At 42.5% G+C, this 21,459-nt stretch overlaps 1 protein-coding gene across 7 annotated transcripts in view; it reads right to left on the bottom strand.

The window, feature by feature from the left end:
• The window catches only part of DOCK3 (dedicator of cytokinesis 3), a 561,701-nt gene that overhangs the window by 83,507 nt on the left and 456,735 nt on the right, over positions 1-21,459 (bottom strand). For all 7 annotated transcript variants that reach the window (XM_045079409.1, XM_045079404.1, XM_045079422.1 and 4 more), the window contains exons 14-21: positions 19,015-19,140; positions 9,121-9,245; positions 7,658-7,820; positions 7,013-7,119; positions 6,264-6,435; positions 5,801-5,898; positions 4,213-4,296; positions 2,999-3,099 (exon numbers count right to left, since the gene is read on the bottom strand). In XM_045079409.1, coding sequence (XP_044935344.1) covers positions 2,999-3,099; positions 4,213-4,296; positions 5,801-5,898; positions 6,264-6,435; positions 7,013-7,119; positions 7,658-7,820; positions 9,121-9,245; positions 19,015-19,140 — 976 coding nt within the window. The remainder of the gene's footprint in view (positions 1-2,998; positions 3,100-4,212; positions 4,297-5,800; positions 5,899-6,263; positions 6,436-7,012; positions 7,120-7,657; positions 7,821-9,120; positions 9,246-19,014; positions 19,141-21,459) is intronic.

Raw genomic sequence — 21,459 nt, forward strand, 5'->3', positions numbered from 1 at the left:
CAGGCCTTGGTCAGACAGCAGGGTTTATATCTGGGGCCTACAAATTTCTAGCTCTGCGTCCTTGGGCAAGTAATTTGATGCCTCTGTGCCATTTTCTTCATTTAAGATGCAGAGAAAACAACAGTACACTTCGAAGTTATTGTGACTACTAATGAGATGATGACATGCTTAAACCACAGCATGGTGCCTGCTCCGTGGAGTTATAGCAAAGCGCCAGAGTTTCAGGGACTCCACAGCCTCATCACCCTTGGGTTTTACTTGTATTTCCAAAAGCTGTGCTAATTCCACAGAAGAAAGTGATGACTTTTTAAAATTGCTTTAACAGTTTCAGATAACCTTGGTTTTCCATAATAACTATCTATATATCTTTTTATCAACTTTTTATTTCTTTGATATTTATTTGTGGGTACTATCTTTACCTATTCACATGTTTCTCATGGAAAAAGCAAGCCTAACTTTTAGTAGCTTTGCCGGTATTTCTTACAAGGAAAAGTATGACACCTGTGTAGTAAACTATGGTTTAAAATGAGAGCTCAGGGCGCCTGGGTGGCTCAGTGGGTTAAGCCGCTGCCTTCGGCTCGGGTCATGATCTCAGGGTCCTGGGATCGAGTCCCGCGTCGGGCTCTCTGCTCAGCAGGGAGCCTGCTTCCTCCTCTCTCTCTCTCTGCCTGCCTCTCTGCCTACTTGTGATCTCTCTCTGTCAAATAAATAAATAAAATCTTAAAAAAAAAAATAAAATGAGAGCTCAAAGACCACAGCTAAGACCACATTCAACCATGAAAGATTAGGAATAAGGCTTGCTTTTGCCACTTCTAGTCAACATAGTACTGGAAGAACAGTTAGGCAAGAAAAAGCAGTAAAAGGCATTCAAACTGGAAAGGGAGAAACAAAATTATCTTCGTTTATAGCTGACATGGTCTTACCTGTAGAAAAACTGAAGATTCCACAAAAAAACCTTTTAGAACCAATAAATGCAAAATTTATCCAGCAAAATTGCAGGATATAAAATTAAGACACAAAAGTCATTTGCATTTCCATACACTTAAAATGAGTACTTCAAAAAGGAAATCAAGGAAAAAAAATCCATTTGTAGTAGCATCAAAAAAGAATAAAATATTTAGGACTAACTCAACCAAAGAGGTGAAAGACTTAAGACTTATACTTTGAAAACTATAAAACGTTACTGAGAGAAATTAAAGAATATATTAGTAAGTGGAAAAACACTCATGTTCATTGATTGAAAGACTAAAACTATTAAGATGCCAACACTACCCAAAGTGATCTACAGATTCAATGCAATCTCTTATCAAAATCCCAACAACAGTTTTTGCAGAAATAGAAAAATTCATTCTGAAGTTCATATGGAACCTCAAGGGTCCCCAAATAGCCAAAGCAATCTCGAAAAAGAAAAAAGTTAGAGGACACACACTTCCTGATTTCAGAACTTACTACAAAACTACAATAACCAAAATAGCATGGTACTGGCATAAAGACAGACATACACATCAATAGAATAACAGAGCCCAGAAATAAATCCTCACAGAGATGGTCAAATGATTTTCAACAAGGGTGCCAAGACCATTCAATGGGGATAGGATAATCTTTTCAACAATTATATTAGGAAAACTAGATATCTATGTGCAAAAGAATGAAGCTGGATTCTTACATTACACAATAAACAAAAATGAACTCAAAATGCATCAAAGACATAAGTGTAAGAGCTAAAACTATAAATTAAACTTGTAGACAAAAATGAGGGAAAAGTTCTATGACACTGGATTTAGCAATGATTTCTTGGAATGTCATGTCACTGAAAGCACAGGAAACAAAAGAAAAAATAGATATGCTGGACTACATCAAAACTGAAAACTTCTGTACATCAAAAGACACAATCAACAGAAAGAAAGATGATGGGAGAAAATATTTGTAAATTGTGTATCTGACAAGGTGTTAATATCTAGATTATATGAAGAATTCCTAGAGCTCAACAATAAAAAATGAAACAACCTGTTTAAAAAATGGGCAAAGGACCTGAATACATTTTTCTCCAAAGAAGATATACAAATGGTCAATAAATACATGAAGAGATGCTCAGCATCATTAATAATTAGGGAAATGCAAATCAAAACCACAATGAGATACCACTTTACACCAATTAAGGATGATTACTATAAAACCCCCACTCCTCCCAGAAAAACACAACAGAAAATAACAAGTCTTGGCTTGAGGACGTGAAGAAACTGGAGCCCTTGAACACTGTTGGTGGGAATGTAAAATGGTGCAGCTGCTGTGGAAAACAGTATAGTGGTTCCTCAAAAAATTTAAAAAAATAGAACTACCTTATGAACCAGTAATCCCACTTCTGGGTATATGTCAAGAAGAATAGAAAGCGGGGTCTTAGAGAGATATTTGTATCCCCATGTTCATAGCAGCATTATTCACAATGACTAAAAGGTAAGAGCAACCCACATATTCATCGACCAGTAAACAAAACGTGGTATATATGTATAATGGAACATTATTCAGCCTTTAAAAGGAAGGAAATTCTGACACATGCTACAATGTGGATGAACCCTGAAGACATTATGGTAAGTGAACTAAGCCAGACACAAATAGACAAGTATTATATGACTCAACTGACACAAGAACAAACACACTCAGAGACAGAAAGTATAAGGGTGGTTGCCTAGGGGCAGCGGGAGGGGGAGGGGTGATGGGAGTTAATATTTACTGGATACAGAATTTCAGTTTTGCAAGCTGAAAAAGTTCTGGAGATGAATGGTGGCCATGGCTGTACAACAATGTGAACATACTCAATGCCACTGAGCTCTACACTTAAAAATAGTTATTTTATACTCTATGTATTTTACCACAATTAGAAAAAAAATTAAGTAAAAAAAAAAAGTCAGCTGACTGAATGGTGGTTGTCACTGACATTTTTTAAAGCTTGTCTTTCTATTCAAACCAAGTCCTAATAATGGTGCCAAATGGAACTTACTTGTATGCCAGGGCTCCAGCAAAGTGTTTCTGGATGTATGTGTCCATTACAGGCCGGAAGTGGAAATACTTGATGTCTCTGAGCAGGTTGATAATGAATACCTGGAGAAGATGGAGGGTACCAGGGTTCACTGGAGGCCCTGGACTTAAAACCTCCAGCAGAAAACAGAACTCTTGCTTCTTTAAGGAATGACAAACTGTCAGTGTTTTCTCTAGTGTTCCCCATGGGCAGAGAATGGAAGATTTCTATTCTGGGTCTATTTCTGTCCTGTCTGCTCTATTTCTATAGGCCCCAGCCTCTGAATTCAGACTTGGGGCTCATCTGTCTGTGCCACTGTTAATCTGAGTTTTCACAGTAATGCTAGGTGGGGTAATACAGATTAGGAGAAAGAAAACAATACCTGTGCATGGTGGCATAAATACAAAGGTGTCTCAGAAAACTTGGAAAACGGAAGAAAAAAAAAAGATTATTCTCTGAGCCAGCTCAGCCTATGAAAGGCTGTGCCCTTCAGAAATGGGGCTGGCTGGCCAGGAGAGCAATGAAGAAGAAAAGCCAAAGGGGCAAACTATGCATGTGTCTTTTTTTTTTTTTTTTTTTTTTTTTTTTTGCACGTGTCATTTTAACTCCTGCCTCTGCTCCTCATCTGTTAGGTAGACTTACAGTATGAGGTTCCCCTTGAATGTATGGCACTCCTATGGGACAGGATCTATTAAGCTAAATGCACTGAATGTTCAAGCCACTGTCCATTCTCACTAAGCAGCTGTTGGAGATTCCGGTTCCAAAACAACTGCACATAGGGACAGAATGTGATGCTCAGACCAGCATGGGTGAGGACTCTCTGCTCTTCCTGGTGGTTATATCCTACTGTGCAGGTAAAAGTACAGGCCACCTAGTTTCCTGTATTCATCTCTCAGCATACTGGTGGTGCATAGGTCTCTATTTCAGGGGCTAGGCAACTTGACTACAGTGATGAGACTGAGTACCAGAACTACAAAGGCCTGGACCTGACCAGGCTGAATTATTCAAATTTGATGTTGGGATCTCTCTGATAAGTTGGTTGGCTGGTCTTCCTTGGGTCACTCCTCAGCCCCTTTTCTTCTGGAAACATCTGTACCTTGTATTGACTCATCCTAATAAACTGCTTCCCCTGGATTTTGGAAAACATGTGACAGAAATAACTAATAAAAAAGGACATCAGGAAGGGTGAGACTTACCAAGGACTGAAACACCAACAGGCCATATTTCTCTGTATTATCATCCAAAATCACAAAGAGTGTATCTAAGATGTCTTGCAGAAACTGTAAAATAAAAATCAGAGGGCTCATATCTTAGGACCTTGTATACATGGTCAAACTTCCATACACCTGTGATTTTAATTTCCCAATAAACAATCTCAAAAATCTAAGATCTCAAACCTTACTTAAAAATAATTGAATATTCCACCTCCACCCAACTAAGGGATAACTAGGTGGACTCAGGGTATTTGTGTATAGCCCAAAGGGTCCTGAGAGAGATTTGGAAAAGCTTTTTCTCTTGGGTGAGTGCTAAACTTCTAAGGAAAGAACAGTGACCTAAAAAACACAGGACACCCATGTTGAACTGCAACTTTAAAGTAATGAAAATCTAAGTGGTTCTGATGCCAAATTTATTTTGAGAAAAAGAATTCACTTTCCCAGAACCCCGCAAAGTGCTGTAGTCCCCTTATTCTCTGTTGTGGCTTAACTATAAAGGACACTTGAATGAGGATATAGCAGGCTAGCCTCTAGCTACAGAAACCATGTTTTGGTCTAGAAATCAGTATGCTGGGAGAAGAGAGAAAGCTGCTGCTGACGGCTATCAGGGAGGGTAAAAGATCTGTTAGTACCATTTTGTTTTTGTTTTTTGTTTCTAAGATGCAAAATCTAAGGGAGAAGATGATAAACACTCATGGATACCAGCAGTCTTTAAAAATCAAATCTAACATTCTGTTGGTCAAAAGGCAACTGAATGATACAAAGTTTACAGTTTATTTCCTAGCAATGTCTGAAGTTGCAGGCGTGGATGGGAGTGTTGATGGGCGGTACTGGTCAAAGGCTGAAGATTATTGGTGCTAGGTGATAGGTACTCATAGGGTTCTTTCCGCTATTTTACTTTTGTGTATGTTTGAAATATTCTAATAAAAAGTAAAAAAAAAATTTAATTCTAGCAGATTGTTTTCACACTCTCCTCTGGTGGCTTGAGATCAATTATTGACACCAAAACCAGATATGTTGATAGGATATTTTCTTATCTGGAATACAACTCAGATTGAAAAAGATTACAGATTTTAAAAATACCTTCCTGTTTACTAATTGATATTTTTAAATACATTTAGAAGAAATAAATGCCCTGAGAATAAACTGATCTTCAGTTTCAAAAACTAGTATTAGCAGGGGTGCCTGAGTGGCTCAGTAGTTAAGTGTCTGCCTTCGGGTTAGGTCATGATCCTGGGGCCCTGGGATCCAGCCCCACATGGGGCTCCCTGCTCAGTGGGAAGCCTGCTTCTTCCTCTCCTACTCCCACTGCTTGTGTTCCCTCTCTCATTGTATGTCTCCCTCTGTCAAATAAACAAAATTCTAAGGATAAAAAAAAAAAAGAGAGAGAGAAGCTAACAAAAAAAAAAAAGAGAGAGAGAGAGAGAGAGAAAGAACAACTTTATTTCTACTCATCTAGTTGTATTTCAAGACATGGTCTTAGTGGGGTACCAGTAGAAATCAAGGAGATGTAAGGACTTCTGCCCAGATTCTTGGTCAGGTAGCAAGTATGAATTTCCGGAAGCCATACCTTAACAATTTCTTCCCCACTGACATGCCGCAGCCGCCCTAGGATGTCCATGATCCGGTCTGGAAAAGCCTTCCATTTCAGGAGAGCCAGGAGGTCCACTAAAAAAGCAAGTGCAAAAGATGGTGAACACTGGCTATGCCAAGGACAAGCAAAGCCCAGACCCTCCCTGCCCAGTGGAAACTGGAGGAAGAGAAACAGCCACAAGCATTCCAACAGCCTTTTTAGTGCCCACAAGACCAAAGACACATCTGTGAAATCCGGAGGCGTACTCTGGAGCTGCTGAAACCATGGCAAATCTTCCAGGCTGCTAGTGCCAAGTGGTTGCTCCAATTTCAGGTGAAAAGAATGCCCTCATTGTGGCATGAAAAAGCAACTAATTCCTGTCTCCCTTAGCATGCATCAGCAACATGAAACCAGCCACTGAAGACAGGGAGGGCAGCCCCCTGCAGACCCTCTTGCCTACCATTCTGGGTGAGTTTGGTGGAGGAGAGCTGTGTGGAGATGAAGAAAGACTCTTTGGTGCTGCGCTGGAAGATGAGGCTGGAGGGGATGTTGGGGCAGCCATTGTAGTCCTCTTTGCAGCAGGGCAAGCCCAGGTACAGAGCATGGTTGTTAAACGTGCTATTCTCATCGCACTGTAGGCAAAGGTAGAGAATAGAGAATGTTTCCTGAACCACGCCACGTGTAAAAAGCAGGCTGCAGGAGATTTTTTGATGTTGATGTTTGCTCTCATCTTCCTGAGGCTAGGTCTTGGACCTCAGGTTCTCTTAGAAGACTGCTTTCTAACTGGATACTCCCCAGCATGGCTCACATGCCTTTTAAAGAGAACATGTTGGGGCAGGTGGCCTCCACCTGGTGTGCAGACAACTCTGGGGGGCAGCGGCACTGTGACAGCTGACAGAACCATGATCTCATATGGCAGGTGTCTGAATGTACTAGCCAAGCCACCAACAGCACAGAGGAGTTGGTAACAGACATCCATTACTTGTGAAGTGGGAGTTGGGAAGCAAAGGGCCTGCTGGCATCACTTGTGAGAAGAAGGCTCCTATAGGTAGAAGACAAAAGCCTACCCACAGCTATCCTGCTGTCAGCCGCCAGTGCGCTATCCTGGATCCTTCGGCCTGCCCACTGAAAACCACCTAACTGAGAACCATGTGTGAGAGTCGTCTCAGGGCTGTGAGGGTTTAGGTGAGAGACAGACAGGTTCCATACCTTGTACACGTAGAGCTCATGGATGTCATCTGAGAGAGTGGTGCCATCATCCCGCATCAGGGGTGAGAATGCAAAGCCAAAGAGTTTCTTTTCCCCTTTGTCCTTTGCTGCAACCAGAGCTAAGTGTTAGTTGTTTTTGCCCCCCACTTTGCTTTTTAACAGAAATCCCCCTTGTGCTTATCACCTACATTCTTTACTTCTTTGTCCCTTGCTTTCATTAATTAGGTAGTTACCTGACAGCAGGAATGATGAGAAATGTACTGGACCAGGTTTCCATTTATATCCCAAGGTACACCGGCTACCTAGACTCAAATAGAAACTAAACTGCTGGTCTTGATAAACCAGAGGCTCTTTAAGAAGCAGTTTAATATGCAGAAAGGAAACACCCAAAGGGGAATGACACTGGTAATTATCCGATGTCTGGGTCAGACCCTAGGAAGGGCCAGCACCAGACCTCATGGTTTGAGTCACTGTCTAAAGAACAGCCTCTAATGACATCCCATCCTTGAGTACCCACTGATTCAGAACTCCTCATTTTTCTTGCCCGAATAACAAGAACCTCCTGAGTTCTCTTTCTGAGGAAAGACTTCTGAGACAATAGGACGTTCATATCCTCCAAGGAATGTGGAGAGAATTCTCACTCACTGGAACAATGTCTGAACTCGAAGCGCAGGTGGGAGCCCCGGAACCGGTCGATGGGGATGGGCAATTTGATAATCTCTCCCCACCGAGGACTATTACTGTGGTAGAGGACAAAGGAGTGGTAGGAGCTCCTGTTTGGCTCTCCTGAACCCAAGCTTATGCAATCCTGAAATAGAGAAGCATAATAAAGTGTCATCTTCCCGGAGGAAGCCCCCGGACTTCTCTGCGGCACTAGGATATTTTCTCCTTTGTGTGGGTCCTATTTTCCCACCAGACCAAATCTACAAGATGAGAAAATTCATTTGACTAAAATTCAAAACTTTTGGAGACAACTGTGTAGATGGCATAAAGAATCCATAGTAAACAATGCTCCTTCTTTTCCTTGGGGCAGAAGGAACCACACACACTGCTCAATAGACTAGAGGGAAGCTGAACAGTGTATCTGAACCACCAAGATAAGCTCTTCATCCTCATTCAGAAAGGAAAGAGTGAACTCCATTGGAGAAGTCAACTGTACGTGACACTTTACCTGATCAGAAAATCAATTAATTTATAAACTGGAGAGAGCCTGCTTTCTAACCTTCCTTCCAAGGTTGCCCTTGGCTGACTGTCCTAGATAAGGAAGAACCAGATTTACCTTGACCCCATTTCCAAATATTGCCATGAAGTTGTAGTCCCATCTTCCTGGAAGACAGGAAGTTGCAGGTAATACAAGCAGGAGCAGCTCCCTGTCTGCACAAGGGAGCTGTCAGTAGCTGACAGCTCTGCTGATCTTGGTGTTATCCGTTCAAACAATGGACATGCCTTAGTCTTTGGGGTAGGTTTTTAAAATTATTTTTTTTTAGTAAAATCTCTACACTCAATGTGAGGCTCCAACTCAAGGACATGACTGGGGAAAACGGACATACCCATGGTGGAAAAACAGCACTCCAGTTCTTCACTTTGAATGAGGAGTGACAGAAGACATACTTCCATCTTTATACTGGCATTGGCTGGAAATAATCGTTTAGAGCCTGACTCTGTTGTTCCTTGTCACATAACTTGGTACCAGCAAGTGAGTGCCTAAGTCCCACCCTTGACCAAAGAGCAAGTGCAGCTTTATTAGCTTAAGGAACAAAAAGAGTGGGACCTAATAACAGTTACCAAAAGTAGGCAGCTTGATGCTAGACAGAATGGCAGAAAAAGTAACATGTAGGACAGAACTAGAGGGAATAGGTCTAAATTGGAGCAGGAAGGATTGAGGTCAGACACTAGGAAGCATTTCTAAACAGGCTGTATGACACTGGAAGTCATCATCAAAGCATACTGCAGGGTTTCCTTGAAGAAAAGAAAAGGCAGAGAAGAATGTACATGCAGTCATTTGAGTGATGTCTGCCTGAGGAGAATGGATCTCTGGATAAAGTCCATAGAGTCACAAAAATTATTTCAGGATTAGCCTTCATTCCAAACTGACTGGCAAATCTTACCTTCAGTATTTCTCCATCTGCGTAAAGCACATACATGGTCACTTCAATATTCTTTTGTACACTCTTTCCCCCTCTCTCGAAATCCCCCTTCTCCAAGGTTAGGTACAGGTCATTGCGGATATCGCCTATGGGAAGAGAAATGCCATGTCTTCACGACCACAGAAGCCACACAGCCCCATTTGTATGGAGGACCAGGCTAGCATTTGGGTCCTCCAGGGTTCAGGTGGGTGCTCGGGGCATCGCAAGCTTGGTTAATAATGGTGGACATCTACCCATATCAGTGCAGCGGTACTAGGTTGGTTAGTCATGTGTCCTCTAAGTCTGAATTCTAAAGCTGTTCACCACACCTTGTCCAGGGTGGGAAAATGTGGGGCAGAGAATCTTCTCTCATATCATAGGTGACTACTCAGTCTCTCTACCCTCCAGGAGAATAGCTGAAATCTGAGCCTTCCAAAGGGCAAAGATTTTAGAATCAACAGGAATAACAGTTTTATCATGTCTATGCCTTAACTACTAATCCCTTCTCCTTTCCCTCCAAAAAAAAGGTAATTTCCTTTTTCTTTTATAGGTTTTCTTTTTTCAACTCTTAACCCTTCTGAGTCTTTACACAGGATACACTACTTTTTCTTTCTGGATGGAGGCTTAGCTCCAAATCCCATCCCTTCCTGGAGTGCCAGATGGAGGTCACAGGACTGTCATTTTTTTCTTCTTTGTATGGCATGTGCTCTGGGAACAGATGACTCTTCAGAATCATAGGGGCTAAAGCATGGGGTTGAGGGGACAATCTGTTGTGCTTCCCTGGGCTCTGACTCCCGCCCACTTTGCCAATAACTGCTGCTGGAGACTGGGCTGAAGAAGCTCAAACTACAAGCTAAAATGACCTAAGGAATGACCACATCTGTCATTTTTAAGGGAGTGGGGTTGTCTATTCATGTATAAGGGGAGCTCATTGGGACTACTCTAATTTTGTAACATGGCCAGTTTTATCCATACATTCTAAAGAAGGGATTTTGACCTTCAGAAAAAAAAAATAGGTAAGTCTCTGGGGAAAAAAATCTTCCAAGGAATGTGGCAAAGGAAAACATGTAAGACCGAAGTGAAGACGCGTTAGCAGCCTGAAGAATTCAATTGAGAGGTGATGGAATGATTAACTTGCAAAACAAGCCAATTCAGAATATTCTTTCTACCTCAGTTCTTAGCAAAACTGGCCCATCTGAAAGTTCCTTTCTTGGAATCACAATAACATCAGCAGGTATTGTTTCTGGTTGGCAAGTGAGCTCTCTAGTTTGGTCAGATACATGATGATTGCTCTTTTTCTGCACAGGCCACCTCTCTGATTGTGGAAGTGTCTTGGTGTCTCTTATGCATGAAACATGGTAGACCAGGACTGGCATATACCTGGGTTTTGAGGTCTTCATGAGCAGACCTTCTATTCTTCAGGTCGTCTTACTATACCAGGAACACAGCCATGGCTATTTGGTTGCACAATGAAGCTCTTAAAATACTTCCACTCAAGTGGGGGGGAAGAGCAGCCTGTAAGAAGCAATTACTTATTCTCTGACAGCCCAGAGAACTTTCTCTAATGTGCGAAAAACATCCTGTTCCCCAAATAGCCCTGAGGCTACCAGGAAGGAAAAGGAAAATTCGTTCTGAAAATCACATACAAATGTAACTAACTGCTGGCAAGGCAGGACAGCCTAGGGGGTGTCTATCCCTGCCGTTCACACAGACTTCTCTCCCGGGTGAGGAGAGCCTCTACTTGGAATTTTCGTGAGTCTGGCTTGAATCTGCCTCCTTTGGACATCTCTGCGTGGGCCTTCCCAGCATATCGTGAAAATAGCACTCAGAGGTGCAGGTAGGGTAGGAAAGGAGAGCAGAAGGGAAACTCAAATCCACAAGTTTGCTACTATGGGCAGGAGATGAATAAAATCAGTCCCCTGAAGTAAAATTCAAAATTAAATGGGAACTTTCCTATAGATAATTGTTATCATAATGGGATAAATGAGAGGTGGTTACACCTTGAATTTCTAACAATAGAAACAGACTTTGGAGCCTTCTTTTGATAAAAGTCTTTGAGTTACACATTAGCTTTTCTATGGAATTTAAATAGTTACTAAATTTCTAGGCTGATTTGGCATAAAGCAAATAGAGAATTTTAATGTCTAATCTAAAGAACAGCTACTTTTTAAACTACTACTCTGGTTTAAACCAGCACTCTCTAGAAATCATTTAAGATAATCCACATGATATGTAAAAGCAGATACTGGCTACCAGCAATAATATTCTAGCTTGTACAAACATTTTAAATTTCTGTGACTCCATACAAAAGTTAGCCCTAAATAAATGTGTCCTTCAAATGAAACATTTAAATATTTCCTAGCAATATATGACATAGATACTCATACAAAAGTGGGAGATTGATAATGACAGAATTTGGTCTGTGATGATTTCATAAAGTGAGCCCATGGTTTCTGAGCTGTAACTCCAGGGCATTGTAAATCAAAATGCCAATTTCAAATGGAAGAACTGAGCTGGATATTCCTACAGCTTTCATTCTTTTTAAATTTTCTATTTAAACAGAATGCCTTTAGTGATATCTTGCTGAGAAAATTTATCAAAACAAGTAAACATGCCCTCTGAGTTACAGACTGAAGCAGCTTGATTTCATCAGATCTTTCACTGCTCTTTATTTGGAGAACAGACTTGCCTAAGACCAGGGCTATTCTCAGCAGAATGGATATTAGGCTGCTTTATGGGTTGCAATTTTGCAAATTACGGCCTCAATTTCAAGAACTGTGATAGTTAATGTTACTGGGGCCCTCTTATCAAAAGCTCTCTGGGGGATCATTTAAATAGAGCTCTCTACTAATTCTCCTGGAACTAGGAGAAAACCTAAGAAGCAGCCAATGTGAAAGGCCTCCCCAGGATCTAATGACCCAGGCCTGCCTTACAGATAGCCTCCCAGGTTCCTTGCTCTTCAGTTGTCCCTGTTACATGTTATATGTTCACAAAGCCCATCATCAGAATCATGCGTTTGGGTTAAGGCACTGTCTCCAGGAGGCTCCTGTAAACTTCAGGACCAAATGCAAGGAAATAGCTCTTAGGAGAGGTTTGAGGATAGGCATACTACAATGAGGATGGGAAAGAGAAGCCCTGAGCAATGGTTTATGAGGTTAGTTTGCAGACCACTGTTTGGCTGGCTATATTCTAATCACCTGGGGAGCTTATGAAAACCAGATTTCTAGCATCTACCCTGTGAGATAGTGGTTGCTCTTGGGCGGGGTTTGAGCACATACATTAAACAAACACTCAACAGATGATTCTGATGCTTTCCAGGGTTTAATGCCAGGGGACCACACCATGGGCTTTGCTGGGAAGATGATGAAATCTGGCTGGGTGTGGGGCTAGGCAGCTCATAGGCAGCACAGATGAATGCTGAGAGGGTTCTGGAAAGGAGAGGTTTCTCTGTGGGCTGTGGGAGTGGGTATTATTGAGGGTGGCCCTGCTTCCCTTTGTTATATGAACTTGGCTTCCTGAGGTTAGCAGGACACCTAGCAGCATCAGCAATGCCTTATATCTCTGAGCGCTTAACGCTCAGCTGACATGCACCAGAGTTTCTGCAGTGGAAAGATGTAACGAATGAGGTTGAACTTGTAGGACACCCTCTAAATATATTGTCTCTGTCCTTTTCACAGTCTGCCAGAGTAGCCAAGGCCAGCTGCTGGTAGAGCTGTGTGCCATGAGACTAGGGACTTAAGAGGAAGCAGAGGTCAGCAAACTCTATCTGTAAGAAGCCAGATAGTTCGTATTTTAGGCTCTGTGTTTCACATAGGTCTCTGTTAAATGTCCTTTGTTTTTACAACCCTTTTAAAATGTGAAAAACTATTCTTTGCTGGAAGATGGTACAAAAATAAGCTGTTGGCTAGATCTGGCCCAGGGACTAGAGTTTCTGGATACCCGGCTTGGAGTGGTTAGGTGTCAAGAACAGCTTCACTACACCACGATGACACATCAAAAATCTAAATTCTTGTAAGTCCACATAAGCAACTGCTGGGAAGGAGCAAGGTAATGTACCTGAGACCATCTTATTACCTCAGGGATTGGCTTGAAACACTCTGGGGTCTTCACAGTAAGTGAGAGGTCTTAGAAGGAAACTGTTTTTCAGCTACCAGAAATCTTAGGCGGCTGGGAGCACTGTAACAGAGCTGCAGCCCACAGTGACAGAGAACTGCCTGCCACAGTGGCCAGGTGTGACCCTCTGAAGTCTTGCATCCTAGTATGACACCAGAGAAACACAACTCCTAGAGTGTTTGCACCTCTCTTCTGAGAGCATACTTGGCTGGTTTCAGAAGTTCTGCGGTCTGGCTCAGACACCAGAGCATCTGTTAGCAAGAGAATCTCCTGCCAGACACGCCAGCCTTCCTAGGAATTTGGGGGCCACATGGTTACAGCCTATGTGGAGTTCCATCCCAGGAGAAATGATCCAGGGCAGCCCACACAGCTTTGGGCACTCAGACTTGTCTGGATTCTTTATTATATTCATGTTCCTTCTGTGTACATTAGTCACACCACATATTAGGCTTTGGGTTCAAGGATACTAGTATTTAATAGTGTATTATTTATACCTTGTCTACTATTAGATAGGATTAGGAAGGGTAGTGTTTTCTTTCCCTTAAGACCATGTGAAACTAGAGCTAACCTTCTCTCAGCAGACACAGCGGCCTGCTCAGGATGGCACCAATTGTCTCTCCTGGCAGAATAGGAGTGACATAGACATGACATAACATGGACAGCTCCATGGAGATTTGGAGACTTAATAACCATTCAACTTAGGCAGTTTCAGGCATACAACCAGTAGTTTGTTTTGTTGTAGTTCTTATTTTAAGGAAGAGCCCTTCCTCCACCAAAAAGGACTCTTGGGAGGTCTTTAGAGTATCAAGGAGAGATATTCTTTATAGAGTATCTCCTGGATACTCTAAACAAGTTCTTTACTTTTAAACCATGTCTTCAGTGTCACACTTCTACTGGTTTCTGCTGTTACAAGCCAGTGATGTTCTCTGATCTACCAGGAAGAGAGGAATGGGCATAGTATGACATCATTATATATGGCTATTCCTTTCTTAGGTCAAGCATATGCTGATCTTCCAGCCTGTTGTGGGACCAGATGTGATCATTCCTAAACCATCCCTTAGATATTGCCAAAGCCTCATTTGACACTCAGACTGACCACAGTCCTACAAATCTACTTGTGGTAAATACTTGCATCACTTCTTTTGAGGAGAGCTTTCTTTTAAAAATCGGAGGGGGAGACAAACCATGAGAAACTGTGGACTCTGGGAAACAAACTGAGGGTTTTGAAGGGGCGGGGGGTGGGGGCATGGGTAAGCCTGCTGGTGGGTATTAAGGAGGATAGTTTCGCATGAAGTACTGGGTGCGGTGCATAAACAATGAATTCTGCAACACTGAAAAGAAATAAAATAAAATGAAAAAAAAAGTCATGTCTCTGTGTTTGCCTTTTGTGTGAGATGTGTCCAACAGCGTTGAAACGACAAGCTTTCTTACTTTCTGATTCTGTGTAGCCTGGGATAAGCACCTCTCATTTTCTTTTCAGTGGAAGTAGCTGGTGTGTCTCCTAAAAGTCTTTCCCTGTAGCTACGCACCTAGTTCTTAGGTTTAGTTTCCTCAGATCTTAAAGAGCACCTAATACACAGTGTTCTAGGCTGGGCTGGTGGTGGCTTTTTCTTCTTCTTCTTTTTTTTTCAATGTTTTGTCAGTTACCCCCAAAAGGTGAGGCTGATGAAATATTAATAATGTCCATGAAGCCCCACCCCAGTATTGCAACATTCCATGAAACAAATGAAGATGGAAACAAAGCAGGCAAAAAGCAGACAGGACACACAAAAGCAAGAACTTACACCCAACTATCTTCATCTCTGCACCAGAAAGAAAGGGGCGAGAATGAGGGGACAGCACAGAGAGAGACAAGAACAATTAAGACAAACAGGAAAAGAGAGAAAAAAAAAACAAAAACAAAACATCACTTGCAGGTCGGTGATGAAGCATGCACTTTTTATCAAGGGTCAAAGCAGAGGACAGTGTATTTCTGAGCACAAGGGCAAGAGTCAGAGGGTCCCCTAGAGGGACGTCATGCCTGCAGAGCTGCCTTCTAAGAGCAAGTCGGAGCAACCCAGAGAGGAGCACTCCTTGTGCCAGGGCTGAGTCAGGGAAGGACAAAGCCTCCCTAAGGCAGAGTCCCTCTTAGGACATGGGTCCCCAAACTAGGAGCATTACCATCACCTCAGAGCTTGTGAGGAATGCAAATTGTTGGGTCCCACTCCATTCCTACTGTATCAGAAACCCCTGGGGGTGGACCCAGCAGTCTCCAAGCCCCACAGGTGACTCAAGTCAGAGAACTACTGCTTTGGGGAAAACCTAGTCCTCAGCCAGAGCACATTAAATCAAGGGGCAGGTTTCTTCTGACAAGATGGAAGACCATATCACTCATATGAAACTTGGCCCATATTCCACAGAAAATGAAAACCCTTAAAAATTCAAGACTTAGACAATAAGTTAAAACGTAATTCCCACAGAGCCATGACAGAACTCTATTCTCCAGGGCACAGGCTTTATAGGAAAGGCCCGAGCCAGTAGAAGGTGGTGGCAGGGCTCTGCTGGCTCGGGCATGGTCTGCAGGAGGGCACGGCCTCTTACTGAACAAAAGGTTTTAATCATTCCTCTCAGTTTACAGTCTTTGGGCTGGCAATTTTCTTTTGGCTACTTTATTGGGAACAATGTTAACTCCAACTTGTTCACCTGGAACATTTGTCCTGCCCTAGTCCTTCCTGCCCATTTTCTTGAAAAGAAAAATCTAGGAAAGGAGTTACTATCTTTTTTTTTTTTTAAGATTTTATTTATTTATTTGACAGACAGAGATCACAAGTAGGCAGAGAGGCAGGCAGAGAGAGAGGGGAAGGGAAGCAGGCTCTCAGCTGAGCAGAGAGCCTGATGTGGGGCTCGATCCCAGAACCCTGGGATCATGACCTGAGCCAAAGGCAGAGGCTTTAACCCACTGAGCCACTCAGGCATCCCGGAGTTACTATCTTTTGAACTGAACTAAAATGGGTTTGGAGAGAAGAAGGAAGTACCCATGGGAATATGGTGACCAACCAATAAAAGCACCTTGAGTGCTCAGTTTCAAAATCAGACTTCAATTCCCATATCTATTTGTTCTTCTCTAATCAAGAATGTCATGTCCTGGTTCATGTGTCTTCTCTGGGAACTCCCAGGGCAACGGGAATAGCACTCCTGCCTCTTGCTCACTACCAGGGCTCATGAGCAGAGCTGGATGGCTGTGCCATGAGGATCCAGCTGTGGCAGAGAGTAGCACATCTCTGGTTCACAGCAGTCACGTGGTGTTTGCCCATGGAAAGCAATGGAGACCATCGAAGAGACCTTTTTAAAAATGGTATGTTGGATACTGGTGTGACTAGAGCCTGGCTGAACTCTGTAGCTTAAGTGTTGAAATGATCACAGTAACTGACATAATTCATTGCCTTGTTCATTTCTCGTAAGTATGTCCATGTATCAAGAAGTGACAACTTCTTATAACTTGGTCACACCAACACTATGTGGGCTGAGGGTGTGCTGCGACCCAGGTCCAACATTCCCACAGGTGAAGGGCAGATCAGCTGTAAGAAGCCTCACCAAGGGACTTTGGAGCTTATGGTTTCCCAGGATAGGCTGACTGCAATGTAAAACGTTCCTGTACACTCTTCCTGTTGCTCCAGAAGCTGCAGGCCAGCCCTATCAGCATGCCTGAGGATGGCAAAATCACTCCGATGATATCTTGGAGTGCATTAAGATGTCTGTCAGTTGTTAGCTCACAATGCTGGGAGTGGCCATCTGCAAAAAAGCTCTCTCCTCAAAGGGAGGAAGAGTAGAGGAGACAGATGATGCACAAAGGACCGTGTCCCGCCTGTGAACCAATCCTTACTTTCAGCTCTAGCACTTAGTACTCAAAGGCAGAAAGGAACAGCTTACTCACAGGCCTAACCTGGACCTTTCAGGATTGCAAAGCATCTGATGATCCCTTTGCTGCCCAGGGGAGGGAAAACTCACTTAACCTTAGCTTGTCTCACCAGTGCCTGATACAGCTCATTTCCTCAGACTCATCTAGCATACCCAGAAGTCCTTTCTGAACCTGAGTGCCTATGATGCAAAGAGATGCGGGGTGCTCCACAAAGAGATTTCTTTCCATAAACGAGGGTTAGAAAACATAACTCTTAAAATCAAGCTTTGCTTAAGAATTGTTTTGACTGAACTTTGTTCCTTTTTAGTCTCTGTTCATTTGGTTTTAATCCTCTGACTGTGAAGGCTAAGAGGAAAGAAATGTCTAAACTGCAGGCAAACAACTTCTTAAAAGAAAGGAAGACTTAGGTATATCTCTTAGAATATATTACTTCACCTCATGAACCTGGATATGTAACTTAAAAAACAAAATCACCAGATCTATTTTGATAACCACTTCTTCTTTCTTCCATGACATTTTGCCAGGAAGCCAAGACTATGCCTGGGCTCTTCTTGTCCTGACAATCAGGGCTGAGGAATGGTGTTAGGACAGGATGGAAGAAGTGTCCTATGAAGGCTATCCCTCTACAACAGTCAGATGGGGGCCCTTCGGAAGCATGAAGTCTGCCTAACATTACAAATGCTATTGATTTCCATCCCGTTACAAATGGAATTGATTGAGTGGCCCAGGTTTCCCATCCAGAAGACCTGTGTGTGTGTGTGTGTGTGTGTGTGTGTGAGCAGAAGATGAGGGCTGTTCCCAGTAGCTTATTCTGCATCCACAGTGTCTATGCGGAGGGGAAGCAGGCAAGAGAAAACAAGTCTAGGCATAGTGGGGGAAGTTGGAAGGCAGCTGGAGGCCATCACATGGGCCTTCTCTCTGCTCAGGCCATACTCCCGGCTTGGGTACATGCTGACAAATATTTCCAACAAGGGGGCTGAGAGCACCATGAGGAACTTCAAATAGGTGATATAGAGTGGTTACAAGCAGTGCAGTTTGGCCTGCCCTGGCTCTTCCGAACAGAAAGAAGCAAACAAGCTTTTACTGGATCATTAAAACTCAATGAAAAGGGTAGGTAACCCATTCAGAAAACCAGCTATTTGCTTGTTCAGATTTTCCTTTGTTCACATCTCTTCTGCTTATCAGACCACCTGCCCTCCATTTGAGCCATACCTATACCCTTCCCTCACTCCCTATAGTCCCCTTGGCTCTGTTGACCTGTTTCAATCTACTTTCCTAGCTTTGTCTGCATCGACCTGACTAGGAAACATGAACCTGGGACTGCCCTAGAACCACATTTGATGTGCATTCCCACTTTCTGCTCTGGCTTTCCACTGGGCATTAGATGAGAACAGTGAACCTGGCTAGGTAGTACTATTCCTAGCGCCTAACATACCATTTGCCCAACTTGTTTTCCAATACATTAAAATTGATCTGCTTTTCCTACATGAATTGGATTCATCGATACTACAAGGCATATATTTTGGTGTATTTTTCACCCCCAAAGGAAGTTCTTTTGAGCAGCATCCCCATGAAGAATTCCATGTTAGTTTCTACCATCCAGGCTCTACAGGAGACAACAAAGCCCATCTGCTGGATTGTTATGTTGCATGGGTGAGTATGATGTGGGGGATTCTGGAAAAGAACAGATGCCAAAAAAGGAGCTACTGACTACAGGCTGTAGTCAGCAAGCTGACTTGGATTCAGAGGCTTTTAATGGCTGCAGGGCTCCTCCCCAGCACAGTTCACCATCTGCTCATGAGAGAAGCACCAGACTCCATCCTTCTGACCCCTCTCCCAACCCAGCCCCAAGAAGTGCTCCCTACCTGGCATGATGACATCAGGAAATCCCAATTTTCTTGTAATTGCCAACCCCCTACCAAATATCATGGGGTTTTCTCTCCTAATCTGTTCCATGTCTCCACGAAGAAGCTGCAGAGAAATGATAAGACCTGCAAAAACAAAAGCATTTTCACACTCAGAACCACATCTCCACATCTCCACCCTATACTGTAGTACTAAAAAAGACATAAAGAGTCATATATATATATATATATATATATATATGAGGAAAATATGCAAAGTTTAGCACTTTTCTTGAGAAAAATTTTTTTAAATTTATTTTTTATTTTCAGCATAACAGTATTCATTATTTTTGCACCACACCCAGTGCTCCATGCAATCCGTGCCCTCTATAATACCCACCACCTGGTACCCCGACCTCCCACCCCCACCCCCTTCAAAACCCTCAGATTGTTTTTCAGAGTCCATAGTCTCTTATGGTTCATCTCCCCTTCCAATTTCCCCTAAAAATTTTGATGCAGAAAGTATATGTTATTCTAAGGAAACATTTTAAGAAAGCTTAAGGTTTTTTTTGTTGTTGTTGTTGTTATTGTTTCAAATTTTCATTTAAATTCCAGTTAACATATAGTGTAATACTTGTTTTGGGGTAGAATTTAGTGGTTCATCACTTACATATATGCTCAACACAACAACAAGTGTCCTCCTTAATATCCTTAATATCCATCACCCATGTAGCCCATCCCCACCCACCTCCCCTCCAGCAACCCTCAGGTTGTCCCCTACAATTAAGAGCCTCTAGGGGGTGCCTGGGTGGCTTAGTTGGTTAAGCATCCAACTCCTGATCTCAGCTCAGGTCTTGATTTCAGGGCTGTAAGTTCAAGCCCCATACCCAGCAATGGAGCCTACTTAAAGAAAAAAAAAAAGAGAGTCTCTTATGATTTGCTTCCCTCCCTTTTTTCTCCCTGTGTTCATCTATTTTGTTTCCTAAATTCTACATATGAGTGAAATTATATAGTATTTGTCTTTCTCTGACTTACTTTGCTCAGCATAATACTCTCTAGCTCCAACCACATAGCTGGACATGGCAAGATTTCATTATTTTTGATGGCTGAGTAATATTCGTGTGTGTGTGTGTGTGTGTGTGTGCGTGTGCATGCGCATGTGGACATTTGGGCTCTTGCCATAATTTGGCTAGTGTTGACAGTGCTGCTATAAACATCAGTGGGGGTGGGGGGGACGTGTATCCCTTCAAATTAGTATTTTTGTATTCTCTGGGTAAATACCTAGTAGTATAACTGCTGGGTCATTCGGTACTTCTATTTTCAACTTTCTGAGGAAGCTCCATACTGTTTTGAAGAGTGGTTGCACCACTTTGCATTTCCACCAACAGAGTAAGATGGTTCCCCTTCCTCCGTGTCCTCGCCAACATTTGTCGTTTCCTGTATTGTTAATTTTAGCCATTCAGACAGGTGTGATTTTGATTTATATTTCCTTGATGAAGAGTGGTATTGAGTATCTTTTCATGTGTCTGCTGACCATCTCGATGTTTTCTTTGGAAAATTTCATGTCTTCTGCTCATTTTTTAACAGGATTATTTATTTTTTAGGTGTTGATTTTGATGAATTCTTTATAGATCCTGGATACTAACCCTTTGTTGGAGATGTCATTTACAAATATCTTCTCCCATTCTGTAGGTTGCCTTTCAGTTTTGTGGACTGTTTCCTTCCCTGTGCACAAGATTTTTTTCGTCTTGATGAAGTCCTGATAGTTCATTTTTGCTTTTGTTTCCCTTGCCTCTGTAGATGTATCTAAGTTAGAAGTGCTGCAATTGAGGTCAAAGAGGTTGCTGCCTGTGTTTTCCTCTAGGATTTTGATGGTTTCCTGTCTTACATTTAGGTCTTTCATCCGTTTTGAATTTATTTTTATGTGGCCCCTCCCCTCCGTACTCTGCCGGTGCATTTTTTACAAGGGCAAGTATGACTGAAAGCCAGAGGAGCAGTGGGTTCCTCCCCAGTAAGACCAGCAAAAACCACCCCTACCTCTGCTCTGCACACACCAGGTCTATGGATCACAGAGCCCTGCAAAGCTTCAGCTCTAGTGGAAATAGGACCATCTCATCTTAGATTAAAGACTTTCCCATAAAAAAGTAATTGCACAAACTGAAAATTGTGGGGAATATTGGAGAGTCAGCAACCTGGCCCCAATCTTTCTCCACTACCATCCCTGTGGAAGAGCTGGAAGAGAATTAATAATATAAATTAACCCCAGCCCAAGATATGTAAATAGAGCTGTGCAACAGTCATTTAAAAATACGGGGGGACATCACGTTACCTGATTTCAAGCTTTAATACAAAGTTGTGATCACCAAGACAGCATGGTACTGGCATAAAAACAGACACATAGACCAGTGGAACAGAGTAGAGAGTCCATATATGGACCCTCAACTCTATGGGCAAATAATCTTTGAC

Source organism: Mustela putorius, unplaced genomic scaffold, assembly GCF_011764305.1.
Source record: "Mustela putorius furo isolate JIRA1106 unplaced genomic scaffold, ASM1176430v1.1 tig00000095_pilon_pilon_pilon, whole genome shotgun sequence".
Classification (NCBI taxonomy): Eukaryota; Metazoa; Chordata; class Mammalia; order Carnivora; family Mustelidae; genus Mustela; species Mustela putorius.